Raw genomic sequence first — 21,799 nt, 5'->3', positions numbered from 1 at the left:
TGGTATTGTGTAGCAAAGAATGTTTTCCATTAGCTGAACTGCCTTATGCTTCCAAAAATGTCTCTACATGTGTCATCTTATTAGCTCAGATTTCATCCATCAGGCTTCCAGCAGACTCTTCCATCTTGATGTCCTATTCTAACTTCGGTGTGAAAAACCAAGCTCTTTATGTCAACAACTCTGTCAATCTTATCCCATGCTCACACTTTATTTTCCTATCAGTGGTACCTCCAATCTTCCAGTCACCAAAGGTAGTGGCTTTTTTTAATTCATGCATCTCTGTTGCCTCCATACCCAAAAGTTATCAGGTCCTTTTAAAGATATTGTTTAACGTTTCTCAGATTTCAGCTCCTTCTCCATTCCTGTCAGCCACCCCTCTGACCTCAAGTCATGAATTCATCCAACCTCTTGAGTAGTTAGATTATATCATTTGGAATGATGTAAGAAAAGAATTGTTAAGAACTTAAATAAAAAAATATTGAAAAATCATCATAGGTATAACTAGGTGTTAGAAATATAATGTATTATGCAAAATACTTCCAGGTATAACTCTGATGTAAACATTCTCAACAGGCAATGAACACCAGGGAAAGTGGCAAAGCTTCGTCCAGTTTAGGTCTTCAGGATTTTGATTTGCTCCGGGTAATAGGGAGAGGAAGTTATGCCAAAGTACTATTGGTACGATTAAAAAAAACAGATCGTATTTATGCAATGAAAGTTGTGAAAAAAGAGCTTGTCAATGATGATGAGGTAAGCACAGTTATGTTTTAGTACTTCTGAACTGTGAAATTGGCTTAAGTGTACTATTTCAGAGAAAACCTTAATGTTTGTGCCTTCTTATTTCAGTCTACTTTTGTAAATATATGCTTCAAACAGATTATGTAAGATATATTTAAAGTAATCTGATAATTATTAGATTTTTAAAAAATAAAAATCAAACCATATTATTATCAAAGGAAAGTACTTGAGCTTTGTAAGTTTCCTAGACTGTTTCATAATATTGAAAGATTTACCGGTGGTGTTTTTCTCTTTGTATGTAAATTGTTGTTTCTGATCATCAATGGTTTTGATATTTAGCCTAGTTAGTTAATAATTGCATTGGTGATAATTGAATTGCTGAGAACAAATTTATCGTAGTTTTGATGGTATCGTTTCAGTTTGACGTAGCTTTCTTTCATGTTTTGACGTAGGATATTGATTGGGTACAGACAGAGAAGCATGTATTTGAGCAGGCATCCAATCATCCTTTCCTTGTTGGGCTGCATTCTTGCTTTCAGACAGAAAGCAGGTAAGATGAAGAGATAATGGAATGATTACTGGCTTTGTGCATTTAGGTATATTTCACAATGAGAACCCTTTCTACTGTGATTGCTGCAGTGGAAGTCTTGGAGACGCCACAGTACCATGCTTATAACTTCCTGCTGCTCATACTCCAGTAGAGGATGCCGATATCACGTCGGATCAGCATTAGGAAATTACCTGCTTTAGGCAAAACAAACAAACAAAACAGGTCATAACTGTGGCAGTAGGAATCCAACCTTTTAAATATACCCAAGATTCTAGTTTTAGGACTTAAAGTTTCCTAGAATTTGACTAGGGGGAGAATTCCTGACTCCTTTACCTTAAGTGACAGTTGAAACTGACTTCTCTTGCGAACCGGGTGGGAGTGAGGGGCTCTGGACTGCAGGCGGTGCTGCTCTAGAGGAGAAGTAGCAGCTTACAGAATTATCGTTGTGCTGCTTTACTTTCTTCTATCTTCTGTGATTAAACAGCTTTCTACTCCAACTACCTTGGTTTCCACCAAGTTCCTGGAATCTTTGTGAGGGTAATTCAGACAGAATGCTCTTTAAGTTGTGACAAGTCTCTACAGTGTTTAGAAAGCAAAGTTACGCTGCCTCATTTTGGATCTCGGTTTCACGTGTTCTCTCTGTTTCAGGTTGTTCTTTGTCATAGAGTATGTAAATGGAGGAGATCTAATGTTTCATATGCAGCGACAAAGAAAACTTCCTGAAGAACATGCCAGGTAAGTTTTTTATTTGTTGTCTGTTTGTGCTGGATTTTGGGGGAAGCTGTGGGAATTTTTTACATGCCAGTGTTTGAAAAAACAGTAGATAAATCATTTATTTTGATACTAGTTAATTCTTTGAAAGTCATGTGGAAGCTAAGCTAAAAGTTAGTTTACATTATTATAGATGTGTATATATAACACTGTATATTACATATATAATAATATAATTATAAGCAATTGAAAAGTATAAACAATAGTAAAGGGGAAACCTTTAGTCTACTAAACCCAATTATTTTCAATAATTTTTGTCTGTTCAGCATTAGCTACTGAAATAATGAATTTACAGTCACTTATTAGTCTTATCAGGTTTGCAGTTATCTCTGACATTTTTCATTGCAAGATTATTATTCATATACATATTTGAGAGTAATAAAACAACTTCGCTTAAGCTATTATGTTATTCTGTTCTTCCTGTAATTATAATTTCTTAATTCTTCTGCCTTTGACTTTTTCCCTCTGATCCTGTACATATTGATGAATAAGAGAAACAAGTGTTAAATATTATTTGTCTGTCTATTTATTTATCTGTTTGTTTATTTTCTGCCCTTAGTTTGGTGTTATTATACAAGATTGTAAATTGTTTATATGTTGGAGGAGTTAGGTGGGGAAGGATCATGGCCTTGGATAAGAAGTTTAGTCCATGTTTTGTGTCATGTTTTGTTTTGTTTTTTCGTCATAATTAGCAGTATTCTCATCTTTTTGTGTTTCATAAGAGTGATGCCAAAATGAAGCATATGCCTTTGTATAACTATGTAACAAAGGGTAGAGATTTCCTGTTTAAAATGGCTTATTTAGTGGAAATCTTGCTAGTTTATTGATAATTTCTTGTCAAAAAGAGATAATATCCTTCAATTTCATAAGAAGGTATAAGTTGGACTAATCTAATCTTGGAGCCAAACTGTGGTGGTTGTTGTTTAATTTACTGTATGTCCATTGTTTATTTAGGCTTTATCAGATGGTCACCTTCATAGCAAAGCCATAGATGATATTTTGAATTATGAACATAGCCAGTATTTGTTCTTTGTTCAGCTGGATTTGGGGAAAGTAGTCTAGTTTTTACTGTCTTAAAGTGCCAGTTCTGGTCTTATACCTTCTTTGCTTTCCTAGGAACCAAAGTACAGAATAAGGGCTCAAGTTCCCTATTCAAATAATTCTGTACCTCCAAACCTGATCATGATAACATTCACCAGAGCAGCTATAAACCAGCTTGGAGGTTTTCATTTTCATTATTCAGGCCAAAAGTTCTGGTTATTACCAATGAGTTGGTGGCAGTTCTAAAAGTTATTTCTTTAATATTAAATGTTATGGGGGCTGGCCCCGTGGCCGAGTGGTTAAGTTCGCGCGCTCCACTGCAGGCGGACCAGTGTTTCGTTGATTCGAATCCTGGGCGCGGACATGGCATTGCTCATCAAACCACGCTGAGGCAGCGTCCCACATGCCACAACTAGAAGGACCCACAACGAAGAATATACAACTATGTACTGGGGGGTGTTGGGGAGAAAAAGGGAAAAAAAATAAAATCTTAAAAAAAAAAAAATGTTATGGTTGTAGAATAATTTCTTGTAATTCTTTTTCTAGAATTTTGGTATGGATTTTATAGTTTGAGTTGTCAGCTTTTAGTATTCCTTCTATTCTAGACCAGTCAGTGGTTTTTAGCATTTTGGAAGGTCGTTGGTCCTTTAAAGAAGTGATGAAAGCAACGGAAACTCGCAGAAGCTGTACATGGGCATATATACATACAGCTTTGTCTTCGGGCATAGGAGTATGGACTGCCTGAAGTACATCCAAGGACCCAGATTGAATACGATGTAGTCTATACAGAAGCCAAACTATAATGATGTACACCTGAAATTTATGTCATGTTATAAACCAATATTACCTCTATAAAAAAGAACCCCTGTTTGAGACTCAAATTAATAACTTTATGAAAAGTGTGAGTTTAATTTAGACTGGAACTTTTATAGTTGTGTTTGGGGCTCACATATTGGAAAATGGTACTTCAATTTGTGTTTTGATATTGTCCCTAAAAACACAGGGAGAAAAAATCTTTTGACCTGATTTTGATGTTTTCATTTGCAGATGGGAGTAGGGCTTAAATATCTTCCTCTAGAAACTTACCACAGTTTAAAAATTTGAATCAAATGAGTTTTTCATTTTATTTTAGATTTTACTCTGCAGAAATCAGTCTAGCATTAAATTATCTTCACGAACGAGGGATAATTTATAGAGATTTGAAATTGGACAACGTATTGCTGGACTCTGAAGGACACATTAAGCTCACTGACTATGGCATGTGTAAGGTGAGGCAAATTTCCAGTTATTCAGAAGATCTCAGTGGCTCATAAAATTGTTTTGGTAAAATAACTTTATATTTAAAGATGGGGAAATGATTGCTACTTTGTTTAGGATACTTTTTGGAATCTAGCACAAAGACAAATTGTACTTATTTCCTGAACATTTACGAAATTCTCTATTTTTTCTGAGTGTAATATGTGCTATAATGAGAATTAATTTCTTTTTAATGTCTGTAAGTTTTTGTCTTGAAAGTTGTGACACTATTGAAGAATATTTGGAAATAAAAATTGTCTAGAATCCCATGACTTGAGGACAACTACTTGCATATCACCTTCCAGTTTTTGTCATTTAATTGTAACTCTGAAATAATGCATTCAAGGTTTTCCTAGGAAATCTATTTAAAATTTAAATATCTGATGTAAAGTGCAGTAGACCAAATGAAGAATTTTAGTTTTTCAGGGCATGTCCTTCATTACTTGGTGTTCTATTCTTTTTGTGACAGTGTTTCATTTAAGGGTCTAGCCTTTTTCCACAAAATGTGCAGGGAGCGACTCTCCTTGTTAAAGTAGCTGGGACAGCGTTCTCCTCACAGTAATGTGGCAACAAGCATGCCAGTGTGTGAGCTGCATCCCCCGTTCACCTGAGGGCAGGGCCTCCAGAGCCTGGAGATTATTTAAATGCTAACATGAAGTAAGGCAGTCTAACAGTATCAAAGGTTTAGCCTTAGTATCTGTCCAGCAACATTAGAAAAGAAATCTTCACCTAAAGTATTTTGCTTTTATGTACAAAACTCAGACATTTATCTTTTCTTACATTAAATTTCTATTTCCTTAAATTTTCAATCATAAACAAGTAGAGATTTGGTAGGCGAACCTCCTATACCCATCACTCAGATTTGTGCTGCCTTTTTGATCTCTGTGTCATTTTTTTCGCAGTGGATTTTCTTCTCATTTCAAAAGAAAAATGACAGTCATAAAGGAGTCTTATAATTTGTCAAGGGAAAATAAAGCCAAACAAAAATATGAAGAATGTTAACCCTGGTACAGAGTGTACAAATTAAAACAATAATGAAACAGGGTTTTTTAAATTTGAGTTCATAATAGTTTACCTCATTGTGAAATTTCAGTTGTACATTATTTCTTGACTGTCACCACATAAATGCTCCCCTTCACCCCTTGTGCCCCCCCCCCCCCCCCCCCCCCCCCCCGGGTAACCACTGAACTGTTTTCTTTGAATGAGATGGTTTTTTTGCATGCCAGATAATTGATTTTAAAAGTATAATAGTCTGTTTACAAGAGTTTAATGCAATGGGCATTCTCATATGTCATTGGTGAAGGTATATATTGTTGTAACGTTTTGTAAAGGAGTTTGGTGAGGATATATCAGGAATCTTAAAGATGACCATATTCTTTGATCCAGTAATTCTCCCTCTGGGATATTCTGAGTAAATATTTTGGTCAATGAGGAAAGGTTTATGACCAAAATTTTTTATTGTAGTTTATGATAAATGTTATAAGTAATCTAAATGGGTACTGGTAAGGAGGATAATTAAGGAAATTATGGAATGGCCACAAAACATGGCATTATGAAGTCGTTTAAGAAGATGTTTACAAACAGTTCATAACAATGTAAAATGTTTATAACATTAAGTAAGTTTTAAAGTATAGAATTGTCTAATTGTATATGTCTTGTTATGTATTATTCTGTTATGTAGCATCACACATTTATTCTGTTTACTTTGAAATATTTTTAAAGTTATTATAGTGGGCATGCATTACTTAAACTATGAAATTCACAAAAATGAATTAAGCCTTTCTTTTTCCTTTCTTCCTCCCTCTCTCCCTCTCTCTCCCTCCATCTCTCTCTCCTCCTCCTCTCCCTCCTTTCCTCCCCTCCCCCTCTCTGACTCCCTCTGCCCTTCTCCCCTTCTCCCCTCCCTTCCTTCCTCCTTTCTTTCTTTTCTGTCTCTTTTTCTTCAAAGAAATTTGGAAATCCTGTTTTGCCTGGAAGATATTATTAGAGAAAAATTACTTAATATTTCGTTATTCTGAATGAAAAATAATATTGGTTGTTATACAGTCTCATTCTTTCCAGAGATCCTCAGTCAAGTTAATCATGATCTTTGATAAATCTTAGCAGTCTTATTTAGTAGTTCTTTAAGTTGGTTGTCCTGCCTACTTCCCTTTCTGTTTTTCCTCCTTCTTCAGGAGCTGCTTAGTCTTATTAGTAGGAAAAGACATCAGGATTGGAACTCTGTTCAGAGACTTTGCTAACAGCAGTTGTCTCTGCTCTCACTAACACATTGACGCCCATGATGTTAAAGCTTATGGGAAATAAATGTCCTGGAAATTTGAATGTTCTTATTTTATGACTTAGAGTCAGTATTTAAACTTACCTAAAGTCAAGGCAAATTTTGGATGAATTTCTTTTCCTTATGACGATTCCTCGGGAAATTTAAAACACTAAAATTTTCTTCCATAGTTTCTCCAGAAACACATCCTTTAATTAGTTTCTTCATTTTCTCACTAGATGCTTTTATATAAGAGAGTGCAGAGGATAGTGATGACTGGAGGCATGTGAAAACTTGAATTAGGATCTTCAGGCATATATTTAAATATTTCGTGAACATTGATTTTATTGACTGAAAAATTTCAGCCATTTTATGAATTGATGTGCCTTTAACTCTGTTTTTTCATCAGCAGGGGAATTTTAATAATAACATTTATGTTATGCTGTAGATAATTTAGCTAATGGGCCTACATTCAGATATTCGGTCAACAAGTGAATGATTGAGCATAGCTCTGTTACAGGTTAACAGACTGCATTCCTTGCCTCTGACTCTTGCCCTGAAAGTGCATGTCATTTATCGTGAGACTGTATGTTAAGCCATTGCCAATAATACAGATCATCTTAAGTCACATATATATTTCTTTGTTCACAAAAATTACATATATATCCCTATTAGGAATCATAAAAAATCCTTGGAGTCACAACATATTCCTAAATCTTTCTCCAGATGTTTATAGCAGTGTTAAATACAATAGAGTAGAATTTGAAGACAAATAAATACACCATGCCCAGAATATCTCTGGAGGGACACATCAGAACCTCATGACAGTGGTTGCCTCTAGGGAGCTGGAACTAGATGCACAAGGGCAGGAATGGGAGGAAAGCTTGGTTTTCAATGTATCCTCCCTCCTTTTTTTGTTTGGGATTTTGTACCATATAATCTAACAAGAAGGAAATGGTTAAATTCTAAATGCATATGTTCAGTTGAATTTTATAGTCATTAATAATAGGAAGTCTGTAATTACATAGGAAATTACATGCTTATAAAGTTAAAAAAGCAGATGCTTAATTGTATATTTACTATTCTTCAGCTTGTTTTTAGATTATCTTCTTTTTTATTGCTGAGGAAGATTCGCCCTTAGCTAACATCTGTTGCTAATCTTCCTTGTTTTGCTTGAGGAAGATTGGCTCTGAGCTAATATTTATGCCAGACTTCCTCTATTTTGTAAGTGGGTCCCTGCCACAGCACAGCCCCCAATGAGTGGTGTAGGTCTGCGCCTGGGAACTGAACCTGGGCCACCAAAGCAGAGTGTGCCAAACTTAACCACTAGGCCACTCGACTGACTATCTTTTTATTATTTCTTATTTAATTGCCTTGTGGCCAGAGAATGATCTGGGTGATATTGGTTCTTTGAAATATATTGAGATTTCCTTCATGACTTAGTGTTTGGTCAATATCCAACATGTACTTAAAAAAGAATATAGAATTTTTATTTTGCATGCAAGGAGTCTCTCTCTCTGTTTCACAAACTCTCTCTCCTCTATTGCTCCACGTACCCACATGGGGGCTCCAACCTCAGGACCTAATTACCTCCCAAAGGCCCCACCTCCCAGTGCTATCACTTCATGGCCTCAATGTACGAATTTTGGGGGCACACAAACATTCAGTCCATAGCAGGGATTGTGAAATTCTAATGATTTTGCTCATTTTTACTCTTTGTATTTTGAGGCTGTGTTGTTAGGTACATACAAGTTTGTTATAACTTCTTGGGGATTGTTCCATTTGTTATTATGTGGTTTCTCAATTCGTATATATTAGTGTGTTTTGCCTCAATTTTCTCCATCCTGTAGCTATTAAAATACAAAACCAGAAGACTTATCCCTTAGGAAAAATGACTGGAAGGGAAATACCATAATGCCAGCAGTGGTTGTGTTGGGAGGTGGGATTTAAAGTGCTTCTTTTCTTCATAAAATATGATTCCTTTTACTCATATGAATTTGAATTTTTGTATCAAATTTTTATTTGAGTATAAATTATTTTAAATTAATTTTTATCTTAGTTGAACTTACTGTTTACCAGCATCTAATGAGGACAGGTTTTCTGTAAGCTGTTTAGTGGCAACCTGTGATTTTAGTAATAAATGCAACTGTGCTAGTGATATTTAAGCTTAATGTATGCCTACAGATGCTGAGCTCATGTGATAGATGAGATAAAAAGGGGAATTTAAAACAGAATTTTGGATCTTATTTTTTCTTTTTTTCCTTTTTTTTTTTATAAAAGGAAGGATTACGGCCAGGAGACACAACCAGCACTTTCTGTGGTACTCCCAATTACATTGCTCCTGAAATTTTAAGAGGAGAAGATTATGGTAATAAATAAATAGATGGTATTTTAGCTATGAGCTAGAAGGGTAGTTAGATCTGGTACCAAGTGCGTTACAGTACACTATAGTATTTCAATGCTGATCTTATTACTATAGATTTTTTTGATCCTTTACAACCTACATGAAAACCCCAAACTCTGAAATTGGAGCCAGTGGGACCTGGGCAGTATTTGGAGGTAGAAATTTGAATAATATTTTATTAGTGGCAAGCACTAAAGAGTACTAGGCACTATTTTAGACAGTTTACATATATTAACTAAGTTAGTCCTTTCAATAATCCTATGAGTGAAGCACTGTTAGTTCTCATTATACTGATGAGGAAGCTAATGTACAGAAAGTTTAAATAACTTATCCAGGGTCACACAGCTATAAAGTGGCAGAGTTGGGATTTAAACTTGAGCCATGTGACTCACGAAGATTGTTCAGAGTTCCTGGGATATTTCCCCCAGGAATCTGAAAGGTAGTAGAAAGATTGACTGCTTGTCAGGAACCAGAGGATATGTTTATCTTAAGAAAACATTTGACCCTTTAGGTTCTGGCCCTCTGATTTCAGCAGTTGTAAAGGAGGCTGGGTGCCTGTGACAGCTGCTCCTAATCTGCCTCCAGGATCTCTCAAGGATTTTTAATCAGCTAGCAGATCAGGTTTTAGACCAAGGAAGGTTATTCTCAATTAGAGCTTAATTATATCATCAAAACAAAATATTAGATACAGGCCATGAGTCTGAAATTACAGACATAGTTGGGAAAAGAAACATGTTCTATTGCCTGTATTTTATTTTTAAAATTATCTTTTAAGTACCTCCCCTTGTTGATAAGTGAAATATACCTATAATCCTCAGTGCCTACCATGATAGTTACAATGCTTTTAAGAGTTTGCTTTTTCATTTTGGAATAAAATGAATCTCAAATTATTGACTTTCAAGAATGCAGAATGGATAAGTGTTGCTTTAAACTTTCTCTTCGGAAGGTTTCAGTGTGGACTGGTGGGCGCTTGGAGTGCTCATGTTCGAGATGATGGCAGGGAGGTCTCCGTTTGATATTGTTGGGAGCTCTGATAACCCCGATCAAAACACAGAGGATTATCTCTTCCAAGGTAACTTGCAGTATTTTACAGACTTCCACTGTGAATAACCTATTCTAGAGCGTGAATGAGGACGGCTCAAGTTTTTACTCTGAGTAAGAAAGAGAAGAATAGTAGCTGGCCCAGTGCTTAGTGGTTAAGTTCATGAGCTCCGCTTTGGCAGCCCAGGGTTCACAGATTTGGATCCTGGGCGTGGACCTACCACCACTCGTCAGGCCACACTGTGATGGCATCCCACATACGAAACAGAGGAAGACTGGCACACGTGTTAGCTCAGCAACAACCTTCCTCAAGCAAAAAGAGGAAGATTGGCAACAGATGTTAGCTCAGGACCAGTCTTCCTCACCAAAAAAAAAAAAGAGAGAGAGAATAACCTGGACAATATACTCCTTAATATGTGGGGCTTTGGTTTTTCTTCTTTTTGATACATCATTCCCACCTCTGTAGTCTTCAGTCCCGTTTGCCAGTTATCTTCTCATCCTCAGACACATAACAAAGAGGTTCCTTCAGATGGCGTATCATGAACAGAAATTGGAGGAGGGAATCCTGGTGGCTAGAGAGGATGGTCTTTTCACGTGGACCCCAAGGCTGAGTGCGTAAGTCCAGAACAATATGGGAAAAAAGTTGAGTACCAACAAGATAAGAGGGATCAAAAGATGAAAAGAAAACCCCAAGATTGGAAATACAAAGACTGGAACAGAACAGAAACAAGCAGATAAACACAGGGATCCCCCCCCCCAACACACAGTCCAAAGAAGTGTGAAGACTGCCATAAAATTCTACACTTAATAATTAAGGCCATCACAGGAAATGATTGCTATTCCGTGTAATGGGAAATCCAAATGGCCATGGAATATGTGGAAAGACGTTCATCCTCACTAGTAATTAGGGGTATGCACATTAAAGAGCTACTATTTTGTACTCATACGTTTGGCAGAATTTGTGTGTGTGTGTGTGAGGAAGATTGTCCCTGAGCTAACATCTGTGCCAATCTTCCTCTCTTTTGTTTGTGGGACACCACCACAGCATGGCTTGGTGAGCAGTGTCTAGGTCTGCACCCAGGATCCGAACCTGCGAATCCTGGGCCGCTGAAGTGGAGTGCGCGAACTTAACCACTACGCCACTTGTGCTGGCCCCTTGGCAGAAATTTTAAAGTCTGGTAATACCAGTGCTGATGAGGATGTGGAGCAACAGGAACTCTCATAGACTGCTGGCGGCAGTGACAATGACACAAGAGCCTTGGAGAATAATTTGGCAATGTCCAGTAAAATTGAATATAGTAATATGTGCCAGCTTTTTACAGATATTAACTCGTTTAAACTTCATAACAACCTTATGCAGCAAGTATTATTTTTATTCCAGTTTTACAGATGAGAAAACCAAGGCACAAAGAGGTAGTCAAAGAATAAAACGTGCATGTAAATGATAAAATCAGCATTCAGAGTAGGGGCTGTCTCTGAGGAGGAAGAAGAATGGGACTGGGAAAGCACATGAGACACTTAAGTAGTGTACATAACGTCTTATTTTTTTCTGCTAGAATGCCTTAAATATCTCATAATAAAAATTTAAAGATTAAAGCCACGTGAAAGTTAAATATAACGCTGTAAATTTTATCTTTCTAGTTATTTTGGAAAAACAAATTCGCATACCGCGTTCTCTATCTGTAAAAGCTGCAAGTGTCCTGAAGAGTTTTCTCAACAAGGTATAAATCCTGTATAAAATCTTTAGTGGTTTATCTTTGTATAAGGGAAACTGGCAGGTAGAGCTTCAGGCAACGTAGAATTCCAAAACATCAGACTATGTGATTCTTTCAGTTAGATCTGGAATTTATCTGTCACTAAGATGAGTTGTCCTTCCCATTTTGCCAGTATAATTTACCCCAGCTATACATTACATATGGTATTTTTAATGTAAATGATATATACCATGTACTCAATTAAGGGCAGATTGCATCTTTGGGGATAGTCTCAATGGTACTTTCAGTTCTATTCTTCAATTTTCTTTGGCTTATCATTATTTATAGAATCTCTTTAGCTTTTGAGTACTTGGGGCAATAGTGTTCCTACAGATTCTCATGTCAAAAACCCTATAATTAGATCAAATCAGAAGAACCGAGATGCTATCATTGGCTCTTAAAAAATCTGAACATCATTCACTTGTTTGTTGCTAGGCTGTTGGTAGGCTAGGAGAGTTTGGGGATCTATCTGTCATGATTCTGAGCTGCTTTTACTCATAACACTTCTAAAACCAAACATGTAGGCTTTTTTCCACACCACTTCTTCAACTCTCCAGACACCAAGTGGATGTCTTACAATTCAGTTCATTTCTGACACTAACTACTTGGAGTTAGCATCAGACTGCATATGGGTTTAAATGTTCAGTCCCACAAGACTGTCGTCACTTCAGATGCCAGTCGCAAGTATTGGGTGCCCACACTTCTGGCTGACTTGGCTACAAAGTTGGGAGTTCCCACAACCCCCTCAGTTCAGGTTCAGTGATTAGCTAGAATTACTCATAGAACATACAACTCATAGAACATAGAACTCATAGAATTCATAGGCTCATAGAACTCAGGAAAACACTTTTCTTGCTATCACCAGTTTATTATAAAAGATACAAATGAACAACCAGATGAAGAGGTACATAGGGTGAGGTCTAGAAGGGTCCTGAGTGCAGGAGCTTCTGTCCCGGTGGAGTTGGGTTGTGCCAGCCTTCTAGCGCATGGATGAGTTCACCAACCGAGAAGCTCTCCAAAACCCAGGATCTGGAGTTTTTAAGGAAGTTCCATTATGTAGCATGATTGAGTAAAGCATTGGCCGTTGGTGATTGAACTCGATTTCCAGACCCTCTGGAAATGAGGCTTGAAGGTTCCAAGCCCCTCACCACATGATTGGTTCCTGTGTCGACCATACCCCATCCTGAAGCCATCTAGAGGCCCCACCAAGAGTCACCTTATTAGCCTAAACTCAGGTCTGATCAAAAGGGACTTGTTATGAATAACAGAAGACGTTCCCATCAGAAATTACAAAGGTTTTAGAAGCTCTGTGTCAGGAATCTGGGACAAAGACCAAATATAAACTTCTTATGGTATCACAACGATCTTGGCAATCGTGAGTCTTATTTTAAATAAATGGTAGGTTAGAAAGTAGATTGATGTGTATTTATCTTTAAGGTAAATAAGATGATAATGAATTTTAATAAAATAAGAAATTGAAGCTTGTTTTAAATGAGTACTTCATATGAGGAAAGCTTTAAACTAGAAATCTAAGTTTCTAGTGAAAAATGAAGTTGAAAGGTGTAACTATGCAAAATAAAATGCCTTTTATTAGAAAGAAAAATGGCAACGTGTTCTCATTCACAGTAATGAATAAACCAAGACTTTTTATAAGCTGCAGCCCCTTCTCAGTCCAGCAGTTCAGATGATGGTTGTATCGTTGTACACAGATTTTCGTTTGTTGCTGTAATTGGGCAGAGGGCTTTTAAACTGAACTAAGAACAAACTGCTGGAGTTTGCATAGTTTGCCTGTCGCTCTAACCCATGCCAAAGAAATAGCTGGATGCTGCTCAAATGGTTCTGCTGCTCTTTCTCCTCCCATTTTTCTTTAACAAGCAGTGGTGACACATCTTCACTTCGGTTACGTGATAGCAGTAGAGGGAGCCGTGAGGAAGTCGCACGTGTCACAGCTTCAAATACTCATTTGAGTCTAATGGTGTACTTCCCAGAAATGACAGGTAGACTGTTCTGATTTCAGATGTAAAGGTCTCCTATAATAATGGACAGGAAACACAGGTCACAAGGATTATTTATTCCGGAGCATGATATTCACCCAGTTCTTGAAACATTTCTTTGCACCATAGGACCCAAAGGAACGATTGGGTTGTCATCCTCAAACAGGATTTGCTGATATTCAGGGACACCCATTCTTCCGAAATGTTGATTGGGATATGGTATGTAAATTTTGATTGTTTTCTATGTTAGGTTTCATTATTATCTTGGGCCAAGTTTTATCATCTTAAAAGATTGTTGAAAAATCTAGTATATCACAGCTTAAATAACTTAAAACACTCTCTAAAGTGCTTTTCTAAAAGCTTTTAAAATAATAAAAGCTTAGAATATTAATTTAATGGAGCAGGTTGTGTATTATTGAGGCCTGCTTCAATGTTCAGATTTGTAAGTTATTTCCGTTATTGTGAACATCGGAGAACCACGCCTAGGGACTCACTTTAATAAAGACTGGGAAACATCTGTGGGCAGAGGAGAAATGAAGAGGTGGAATTTTTCTAAGAATGCAGGCTTGAGCTGTCATCCAATCTGTCTTTCTAGATGGAGCAAAAGCAGGTGGTACCTCCCTTTAAACCAAATATTTCTGGGGAATTTGGTTTGGACAACTTTGATTCTCAGTTTACTAATGAACCTGTCCAGCTCACTCCAGATGATGAGTAAGTAATTCTACAGACTGAAATATTTTTAAAGTTCTTTCAAAGCCCCATTTTTAGTGGCTTCACGGTTTCATTATCAGTTTATACTATAATTTAACCATTCAGTTATGAGATATTTGAATCCATTATACTATTATAAAGTATAACAGTAACTGCCATTTTCAACTCTGCTTTACATGCGTTATCTCTGATTCTCACAACCTTGTAAACCTCGTTGTGGTCATCTTCGTTTTACAAATGAGGAAACCGAGGCTCAGAGAGATTAAGTGAAGTTACATAGCTATCAGGTGGCAGAGTCAGGATTCAACCCCAAATCTGACTGCCTAAGCCTGTGCTCTTTGCCCTGCTCTGCACCCTTTCCCATTTTGACAATGACCATCTTTACCTGAGTTCCTGTTACCTTAAGACAGAAAGGGAATTAGGTCAAAGGGTATGAAATTTTAAAGGTCTTGATATGTATTGCCAAACTGCTTTTCAAAGGATTACATCAGCTTATCACATCCAGCCAACAGTAACCTGACGTATTTTTTGTGTTTATGTTGCATCTTTTAAAAATATGGTTTAGAATAGTTTGGGGATATTTGATCATCTACCTGTCATTCAGAGTCATTCTCTCATCTCAAGGAGGCCCTTGCTGCTTGACAGTCATTTTACTTACATCTCATTAATTCTTACCATATTCCTCACAGCAGCTGTTCCGAACTGTCTCTACATTTTAGACGCCTTCAGTCCTACCCTGCCTCCAGCGCTCTGACAGGACTAACCTTGCCTTAACTTGACTGCAAGGATGGAGACCTTGCTGCTGTGAGCTTGCTCCCTTTCCAGCTGTCCCCAGACCACCTTGCATCTCAGAATTGCTCTCCAACGCTTCTCAACCTCTCTCTTCTTCCCTATTCTTGGAAGGCTGTCCCTCTTTCTCAAGGGGCACCCTCCTCTTTTCCTGGACCTGTTTCCACAAGTTTCCTCCCAGATTTCGTTTTGTCACTTGTCTCCATTACTCCACCTTCTTTAGTTTCCCTTTTCCTCTGCTTATAAACATGCTCAGGTATCCTAATTTTTTCCCTTGAATCTTAGCACTTTTTTTCTTTTCTTTCCTTTTTTTTGCTTGAGGAAGATTAACCCTGAACTAACATCTGTGCCAGTCTTCCTCCACTTAATATGTGGGTTGCTGCTACAGTTTGGTGGGCAAGTGGTGTATGTCTACCCCTGGGATCCGAACCCATGAACTCAGGCTGCCAAAGCGGAATCTGCCGAACTTAACCACTACACCACGGGGCTGGCCCCTCTTAGCACTTCTTTGAACCACCACATTTTTCTTTTCATCTTTAAGCTTTTTCAGAAATAGTTAATAGAAGGTCATGGTAAAAAAAAAAGAAATCAGCAGTATCTGTATCAGACTCCTTCAGAGTAGTGAACATTGATTGTCTTACACTTTCTTACTGCCCAAACTTTAACCCCTTACAATTTAACCTGCTCCTTCAGCTTTGGAAGGTTGAATTGACTTCTTAATTTCTAAGTTTTGAAGCATGTTTTGTTCAGTCTCCATCTGTCCTGATGTCTGTAAAGCATTTGGCATTCATGGCCTTGCTTTGGCACCGCCCATCCGGGTTCTGTTTCATCTCTTTGATTACTCGTCATCTGTTTTTGCTGTCCCCTTGAGACTAGGATGCTCCGTGGTTCTGTTCATGACAGCCTTCTCTGTGCTGTATGCAGCTTGTGCCTGGGAGATTGCAGCCAGCCCTGTAGCATGGATACCAGCTATTTAAATGACTCCCAGCTAAATTAGCAAACAATTATTGAGCAAAAGGCACTATGCGAAATACTAGACATTCAAAGATGATCAAGATGTAGGCCAATCTTGCAAAAAACTTACTGTCTCCTAGAGGGAGAGATACATACCAAAATCATTATTTCTGACAGCATCGTGTATTAGAAAGAGTGCTGGATTTAATCAGAAGATAGGACTTTGAATCCTGATGCCACCTCTTCCCAGCTCGGTAACCTGGGCGTGAATTGCGTAACTTCTCTGAGCTTGCTGCTTCTCATATTGCCCACCTCACGAGGTTGCTGTGAAGAATAAATGAGCGGTGGTTTCTAAAGCACCCGGCCCTACCCTGATCTCTCTCCTGAGCTGCATTTCCATCTGCTTGTGTACCATCTCCTCTAGTTTGTCAGACATGCATCTAAACATAGGAAGTCTAAAACCAAAGAAAGACCCTCTATGGTCTCTTTTTCTATTGTTCTCAATCAGTTTGTTGTTTTTATTTACCTTTTTCTGCTCATTATATCACCGTGTGTTCCTGCATTCAGATTCAAAATGTCAGTGATTGTTGACTCCTTTTTCCTTAATAAACTGTATTACACCTTCAGCTGCCAAGTCCTTGTCTCTTTTTCCTTTTACTTCATCACTTGCGTCAGATCCCTTTTTTCCATTCCCATTGCCATAAGCCCAGTTCAGATCTCTTTCAAATCATACCCAGGACATTATGCCATCCTCCTAATTGGGCTCCTTCTTTACTTTGCAACCCAATCTGTATACCTCATGAAGTACCATTCCACTTCTCTAACTCCTTTAGTCAGAAACCTTTAGTAACTCCTACGCTGCCTACCAGATAACGTCTATCCTCTTGGCCAGCATTTGAGGCCTCTCGCCATTGGCTCCAGCCTGACTCTCCAGCCCTCTCTCTCACTCCTCTCTCACACAAACGCTGTGTTCTGGCCATTCCCCGATAGCGTGCTGTTACCTTTGCTCATGCCATTTCCTCTATATTCCTTCTTCATTTGTACCTGTTGACATCTGCCCCATCTTTCAGAGCACCCTCAGATGCAACCAGATCTTTGATGGGTCAAGTGAATCTCCTTAGTGTAAACATCACTGGCTTCTTTGAGCCAGCCATGACCTTCCTTCCAGCATCATCTGCCACTTAACACCCTTCTATTCCTGTGCTCCAACTCTAGTAAATTACTTGCATTCTCCTAGACCTACCATAATCTTTCATGAGTCTGTTCAGCAAATGTTTGTGGAATGAACGCTGCCTTTCTTGATTTCTCCAGCTAGAAGTCACCCTTTTCTTTAGAACTGTGGTTAGAACAGAACTTAGTTTGTCCCATATGAAACTTGGCAGCTACTGCTTTCTCTTGTAGCTTTCTGTTACGTGAAGTAGCATCCCTTCCTGAAGGAAGGGACTATGTCCCATGTAACTTCATGCTCTGCCCTATGGTGTGTACGTTCAAGTATTAAAATGTTCGATAGTACTACTCACTCTTCTTCTATATTAACCAGAATTCCAATCCCTCCCCTCCCTGTGACCCATTGCCTCCCTGTGGTGGTCTCTCCTTTTTCCAGGTCTTTCAGTTTACTTGTTCCTATTGCCTTTTCCTGTTGGTTAACTTCTTCTGGGCCTTCTCTTCACCGTATTGCATCTGGCTGTTGAGGTGACTACTAAATTGAATGCTAATTCGGACCTGGATGTTCACCTATAGTTAGAAGTGTAGCTCAGGTCAAAAGTTAAGATTGCCCAGAATTGTGACAACTAGTGCCTTTTTTATTCCCAGTCCTCAGTTTTGGACTACTTTTTGGTTCTAAGCTTGCTTGTGGGTTTATTAGTCTTTTTTGATTTTCAGTACTCTTGATTCTTCTGGGAAATGTTTTGGGATTAATCTAAAAACTTGTAAAAATTTTTTCCATAATTTATATAAATTAGCCTTATTTTTGGTTTCTTAACCTTATTTTACCATTTGAATTAAAAGTTGAAGAAATGTTGATTATGAAATTTATTTTTCTTTCAACAGTGACATTGTGAGGAAGATTGATCAGTCTGAATTTGAAGGATTTGAGTATATCAATCCTCTTTTGATGTCTGCAGAAGAATGTGTCTGATCCTCATTTCTCAACTATGCATTTTGCTCGTGTTGCCATTTAATGCATGGATTCACTTGTTACCAGCCTGGATACATTTCATATTTGCCACCGACAAAAAAGCACTCAGTATCTTCTGTTGTTGTCTGTAAGAGTCAATTACTACATCCAAGTTTAACTGAAAAAAATTGAAACTGGTTTCCAGACAATTGTGTCAAAATTAGTTACACTCGTAATCCAGCAGCCTACTGATGAGTAATGAAAGTGTCCTTTTCATTTAAAGGAAATACTTACCACTGCTTTTAAAAAGAGTGTTGCGTTATTAAGGCACATGATGGAATTGCATCTAAGCCTCGCATAATTTTTATCATTCTTCCTTTAAGTCATTTAAATGTTTAATTTTGGAATAAAAGATTAATTCAAAATATAACAACTTGTTATGTTAACTATTGGTTTCTGAGTTCTTTGTGTTTAAAACTTTAGCTGTAGTTTTATCATTGCCTTGGATAATTAAAATATTGATTTTTAAGGCAACATTTTATTAAATTGATTGGTAATAAAAGGTGTTGCTTGCTTAGAATTAGGGAATACAGATTCTCCTTGAGGAATAAAATAGGCATCTTTTATTAAGGATCAGATTCCAAATCATTAGCTGTCATTGAAAAATTGATGCAGATGATTTCTTTAGGATATCAAGGGATGGGCTTCTCAGCTTGTCCCTTCAGCCAGAACTTTAACTGGAATGTTAGCAAATGTTGTTCAGAGGATCCGGATGCAATTGAATGGAAAATTTCTCAGTATGTAAAAAGGGAAAAAAATAGAAATTTAAAATAGATCCAAAAAAGTGCAATGGTACTATTTATTTCTTATTCGAGAGTAAATCCCACAGCTGTTTTTTGGTGATTTGATTTAAATAATGAGGCACTCGCTTGTTACCAAACTTGTAAAAGCATTCCATTTATCCAGTGGAGACAGAATGTATACTATTTTTTCCTTATAATTTAGTATACAGGAAAGAATTCATCTTCTGAATAGTGTGTTAACCATGATTGTTTCTTCCCCCAAACCACATTAGCCATACTTTTGGACCCTAATTTATGGAGTCTTCAGTGAAATCCAAGAAAAGTAATAAAGTAAACGTGAATAAATGTTCAGGACACACACATACACTCACACACGTCACAGTTCCAGCTCCTTCGGTGAGTTTTTGTTAAGTAGGCAACACATGGAATACAGAGTAGATCCGTTTCAGGGGCCAAGTTCTTCAGATTATTTTTTATTAATATTAGTGGTTAGCAATTTATTATTTAAAGGGATGTCAGAGATAGCATTCTTCTGTTTAAATATTTTTTTATGAAAAGGGACTTACAGAGTAACATAATCATTTAAATTACTTACACTTGCCCAATCTTAGTAAAATTTAATTTAGAGGGAAGCTATCTAGTCTTAAATTTAGAATGATTTAAAATTTGTAGGCATTTAATAAATTATATATATATATATATATTTTGGATGCTATGTTTCATTAGAAATGTAATTTTTCCAGTTTCTGGCCATGTACTCATTTTTTCTTCACATAGCTAAGTCTGAAAGCAATGAAAATCTCAAAGGAAAATATTAATATACATTCATATGTTTATTTAAGATGTATATATGTTTCTCTTAATACCTGAAACTTATTTTAAAACAAAAAGCAGTATTCACTTCAAATCGTAAACTTCTAGAAAATTCTGACATCTTATGTCAGAAATATGTTTATGATCTTGCTTTTAAGTGGTGCTGTTTTCCCTAGGGCATTAGTTCTCAAATTTAAAATGTAGAATGATCACCTAGGAAGTTTGTTTAAAATGCACATCACTGAGCCCACCTTAGAATTCTCTTGGGGCTTTGGACCTCATTTTGAGAAACACTTTCTTTGAGTTATTCTTTTACTTCGTCTTGTTAAATATTAGAGTGAAGAATCACGGTAAATCATTCTGAGCAGGGGTAGACATTGAGCCACGATCTTACCTACACTTTTAAATCAATTTTGAATGAATGACTTCTTCAAGTTTGATGTCCTCTCAGAAAAAAGAAATCCATCAGGTTTTTATCAATAATGTTACAAAAGATAAGCATTTTTCTGTGATGATGTTTTAACCATTATTCAGGGTGGTCTTTTGTTTTTAAATCTTTTTTTTTTAACTAACAAGATTTACTGTATATATTTTATACAGAATTACATTACAAAAACGTTTTTAATTATGTTCTGTCTTTTGTAGTTTTTAAGTGCCACGCCAGTTCTTTTATATTAGATAGAAGTTTGCTCACAGTACTTGCCAGGGGAAGAAGACAGTTGACAGAATGGCTGGAATTTTGGTATTCTGAGAAAAAAATTTTGCGTAAGCATGTGGTCAGATCATTTTATGTGTATGCAGCCTGAATTGGATATCAGGTATTTAGCTTGTTTAGTGTCTGTACATTTACTTTTTAAATTTGGTTTTGATTTTTGTCATGTAGAATACTGCCTTGGTCATCATAATGTAATCTGTCTTTGTGTACCTTTTTTTTAACTTTAAAATCTCTAAATAAAATGTTTAATACCAGGATTGGAACATTTTTAATATGTAGTGTATCAGAAATCTGTGTAAGAACAAAGTATATTAAAATTCGTTGAAGAATTAAGAATGAAGGGGCTGGCTGGGTGGTGTAGTGGTTGAGTTCGCACGCTCTGCTTCAGTGGCCTGGGGTTTGCAGGTTTGGATCCTAGGTGTGGACCTGCACACCACTCATCAAGCCATGCTGTGGCAGCGTCCCACATACAAAATAGAGGAAGATGGGCACAGATGTTAGCTCAGGGCCAATCTTCCTCACTAGAAAAAATAAATAAAAATGAAAATTTTAGAGTTTGGAGTTTTGCTGTACTTAAAGCAGCATTCTGCTAGTACTGATGTCATATTGTAGACATTCATTCATAAAATGCCGTTCAGTGTATTTTTGAACTTGCCCTTCTGTGAATGTCTTCGATTGGAAAACAAATTAGTAAAGAATCAGCTGAACATAGAGCATTTTAACTAGTTTTAAAACTGAGGCAAATTTAAACAGAATCAGAATAAATTACTCCCAAATTATGTTCACAGTGATCTAAAGTTCCAGAACTTCTGCTTTCTTGGTTGTAGCTAGTCTCTGTACACGAACAAGTGTGATCCTGGAGTCCCGAAGTACTGTAACTTCCTGTTTCCTTCCCTTCATAGAGAGAATGAAATCTTAAACGCCTTTACTGTTTTCTTACTTGACTTCCCAGAGAACTAGGGCCTGTATACTAAAACAGTAAAGACTGATCTCCTTTGTCTGTTATTTAAGTTCAACTCTTGCTTAAAAATGGGGTTAAAGGCAGTATTAAT

General features: G+C 37.1%; 1 protein-coding gene across 1 annotated transcript in view; it reads left to right on the top strand.

Moving 5' to 3' along the window:
• PRKCI (protein kinase C iota) overlaps positions 1 to 21,004 on the top strand; it is an 83,016-nt gene extending 62,012 nt beyond the window's left edge. Inside the window, exons 9-18 of the mRNA XM_046658671.1 lie at positions 574 to 750; positions 1,191 to 1,288; positions 1,937 to 2,023; positions 4,233 to 4,368; positions 8,934 to 9,021; positions 10,004 to 10,129; positions 11,740 to 11,819; positions 13,976 to 14,065; positions 14,442 to 14,557; positions 18,350 to 21,004. Of these exons, the coding sequence (XP_046514627.1) occupies positions 574 to 750; positions 1,191 to 1,288; positions 1,937 to 2,023; positions 4,233 to 4,368; positions 8,934 to 9,021; positions 10,004 to 10,129; positions 11,740 to 11,819; positions 13,976 to 14,065; positions 14,442 to 14,557; positions 18,350 to 18,437 (1,086 nt within the window). The 3' untranslated portion in view covers positions 18,438 to 21,004. The remainder of the gene's footprint in view (positions 1 to 573; positions 751 to 1,190; positions 1,289 to 1,936; positions 2,024 to 4,232; positions 4,369 to 8,933; positions 9,022 to 10,003; positions 10,130 to 11,739; positions 11,820 to 13,975; positions 14,066 to 14,441; positions 14,558 to 18,349) is intronic.
• Positions 21,005 to 21,799: the final 795 nt, after the last annotated feature.

The sequence above is a fragment of the Equus quagga genome, chromosome 4, assembly GCF_021613505.1.
Source record: "Equus quagga isolate Etosha38 chromosome 4, UCLA_HA_Equagga_1.0, whole genome shotgun sequence".
Taxonomy (NCBI): Eukaryota; Metazoa; Chordata; class Mammalia; order Perissodactyla; family Equidae; genus Equus; species Equus quagga.
Note: the sequence above shows the minus strand (reverse complement) of the source record. Positions and strands in the feature narration are given on the sequence as shown.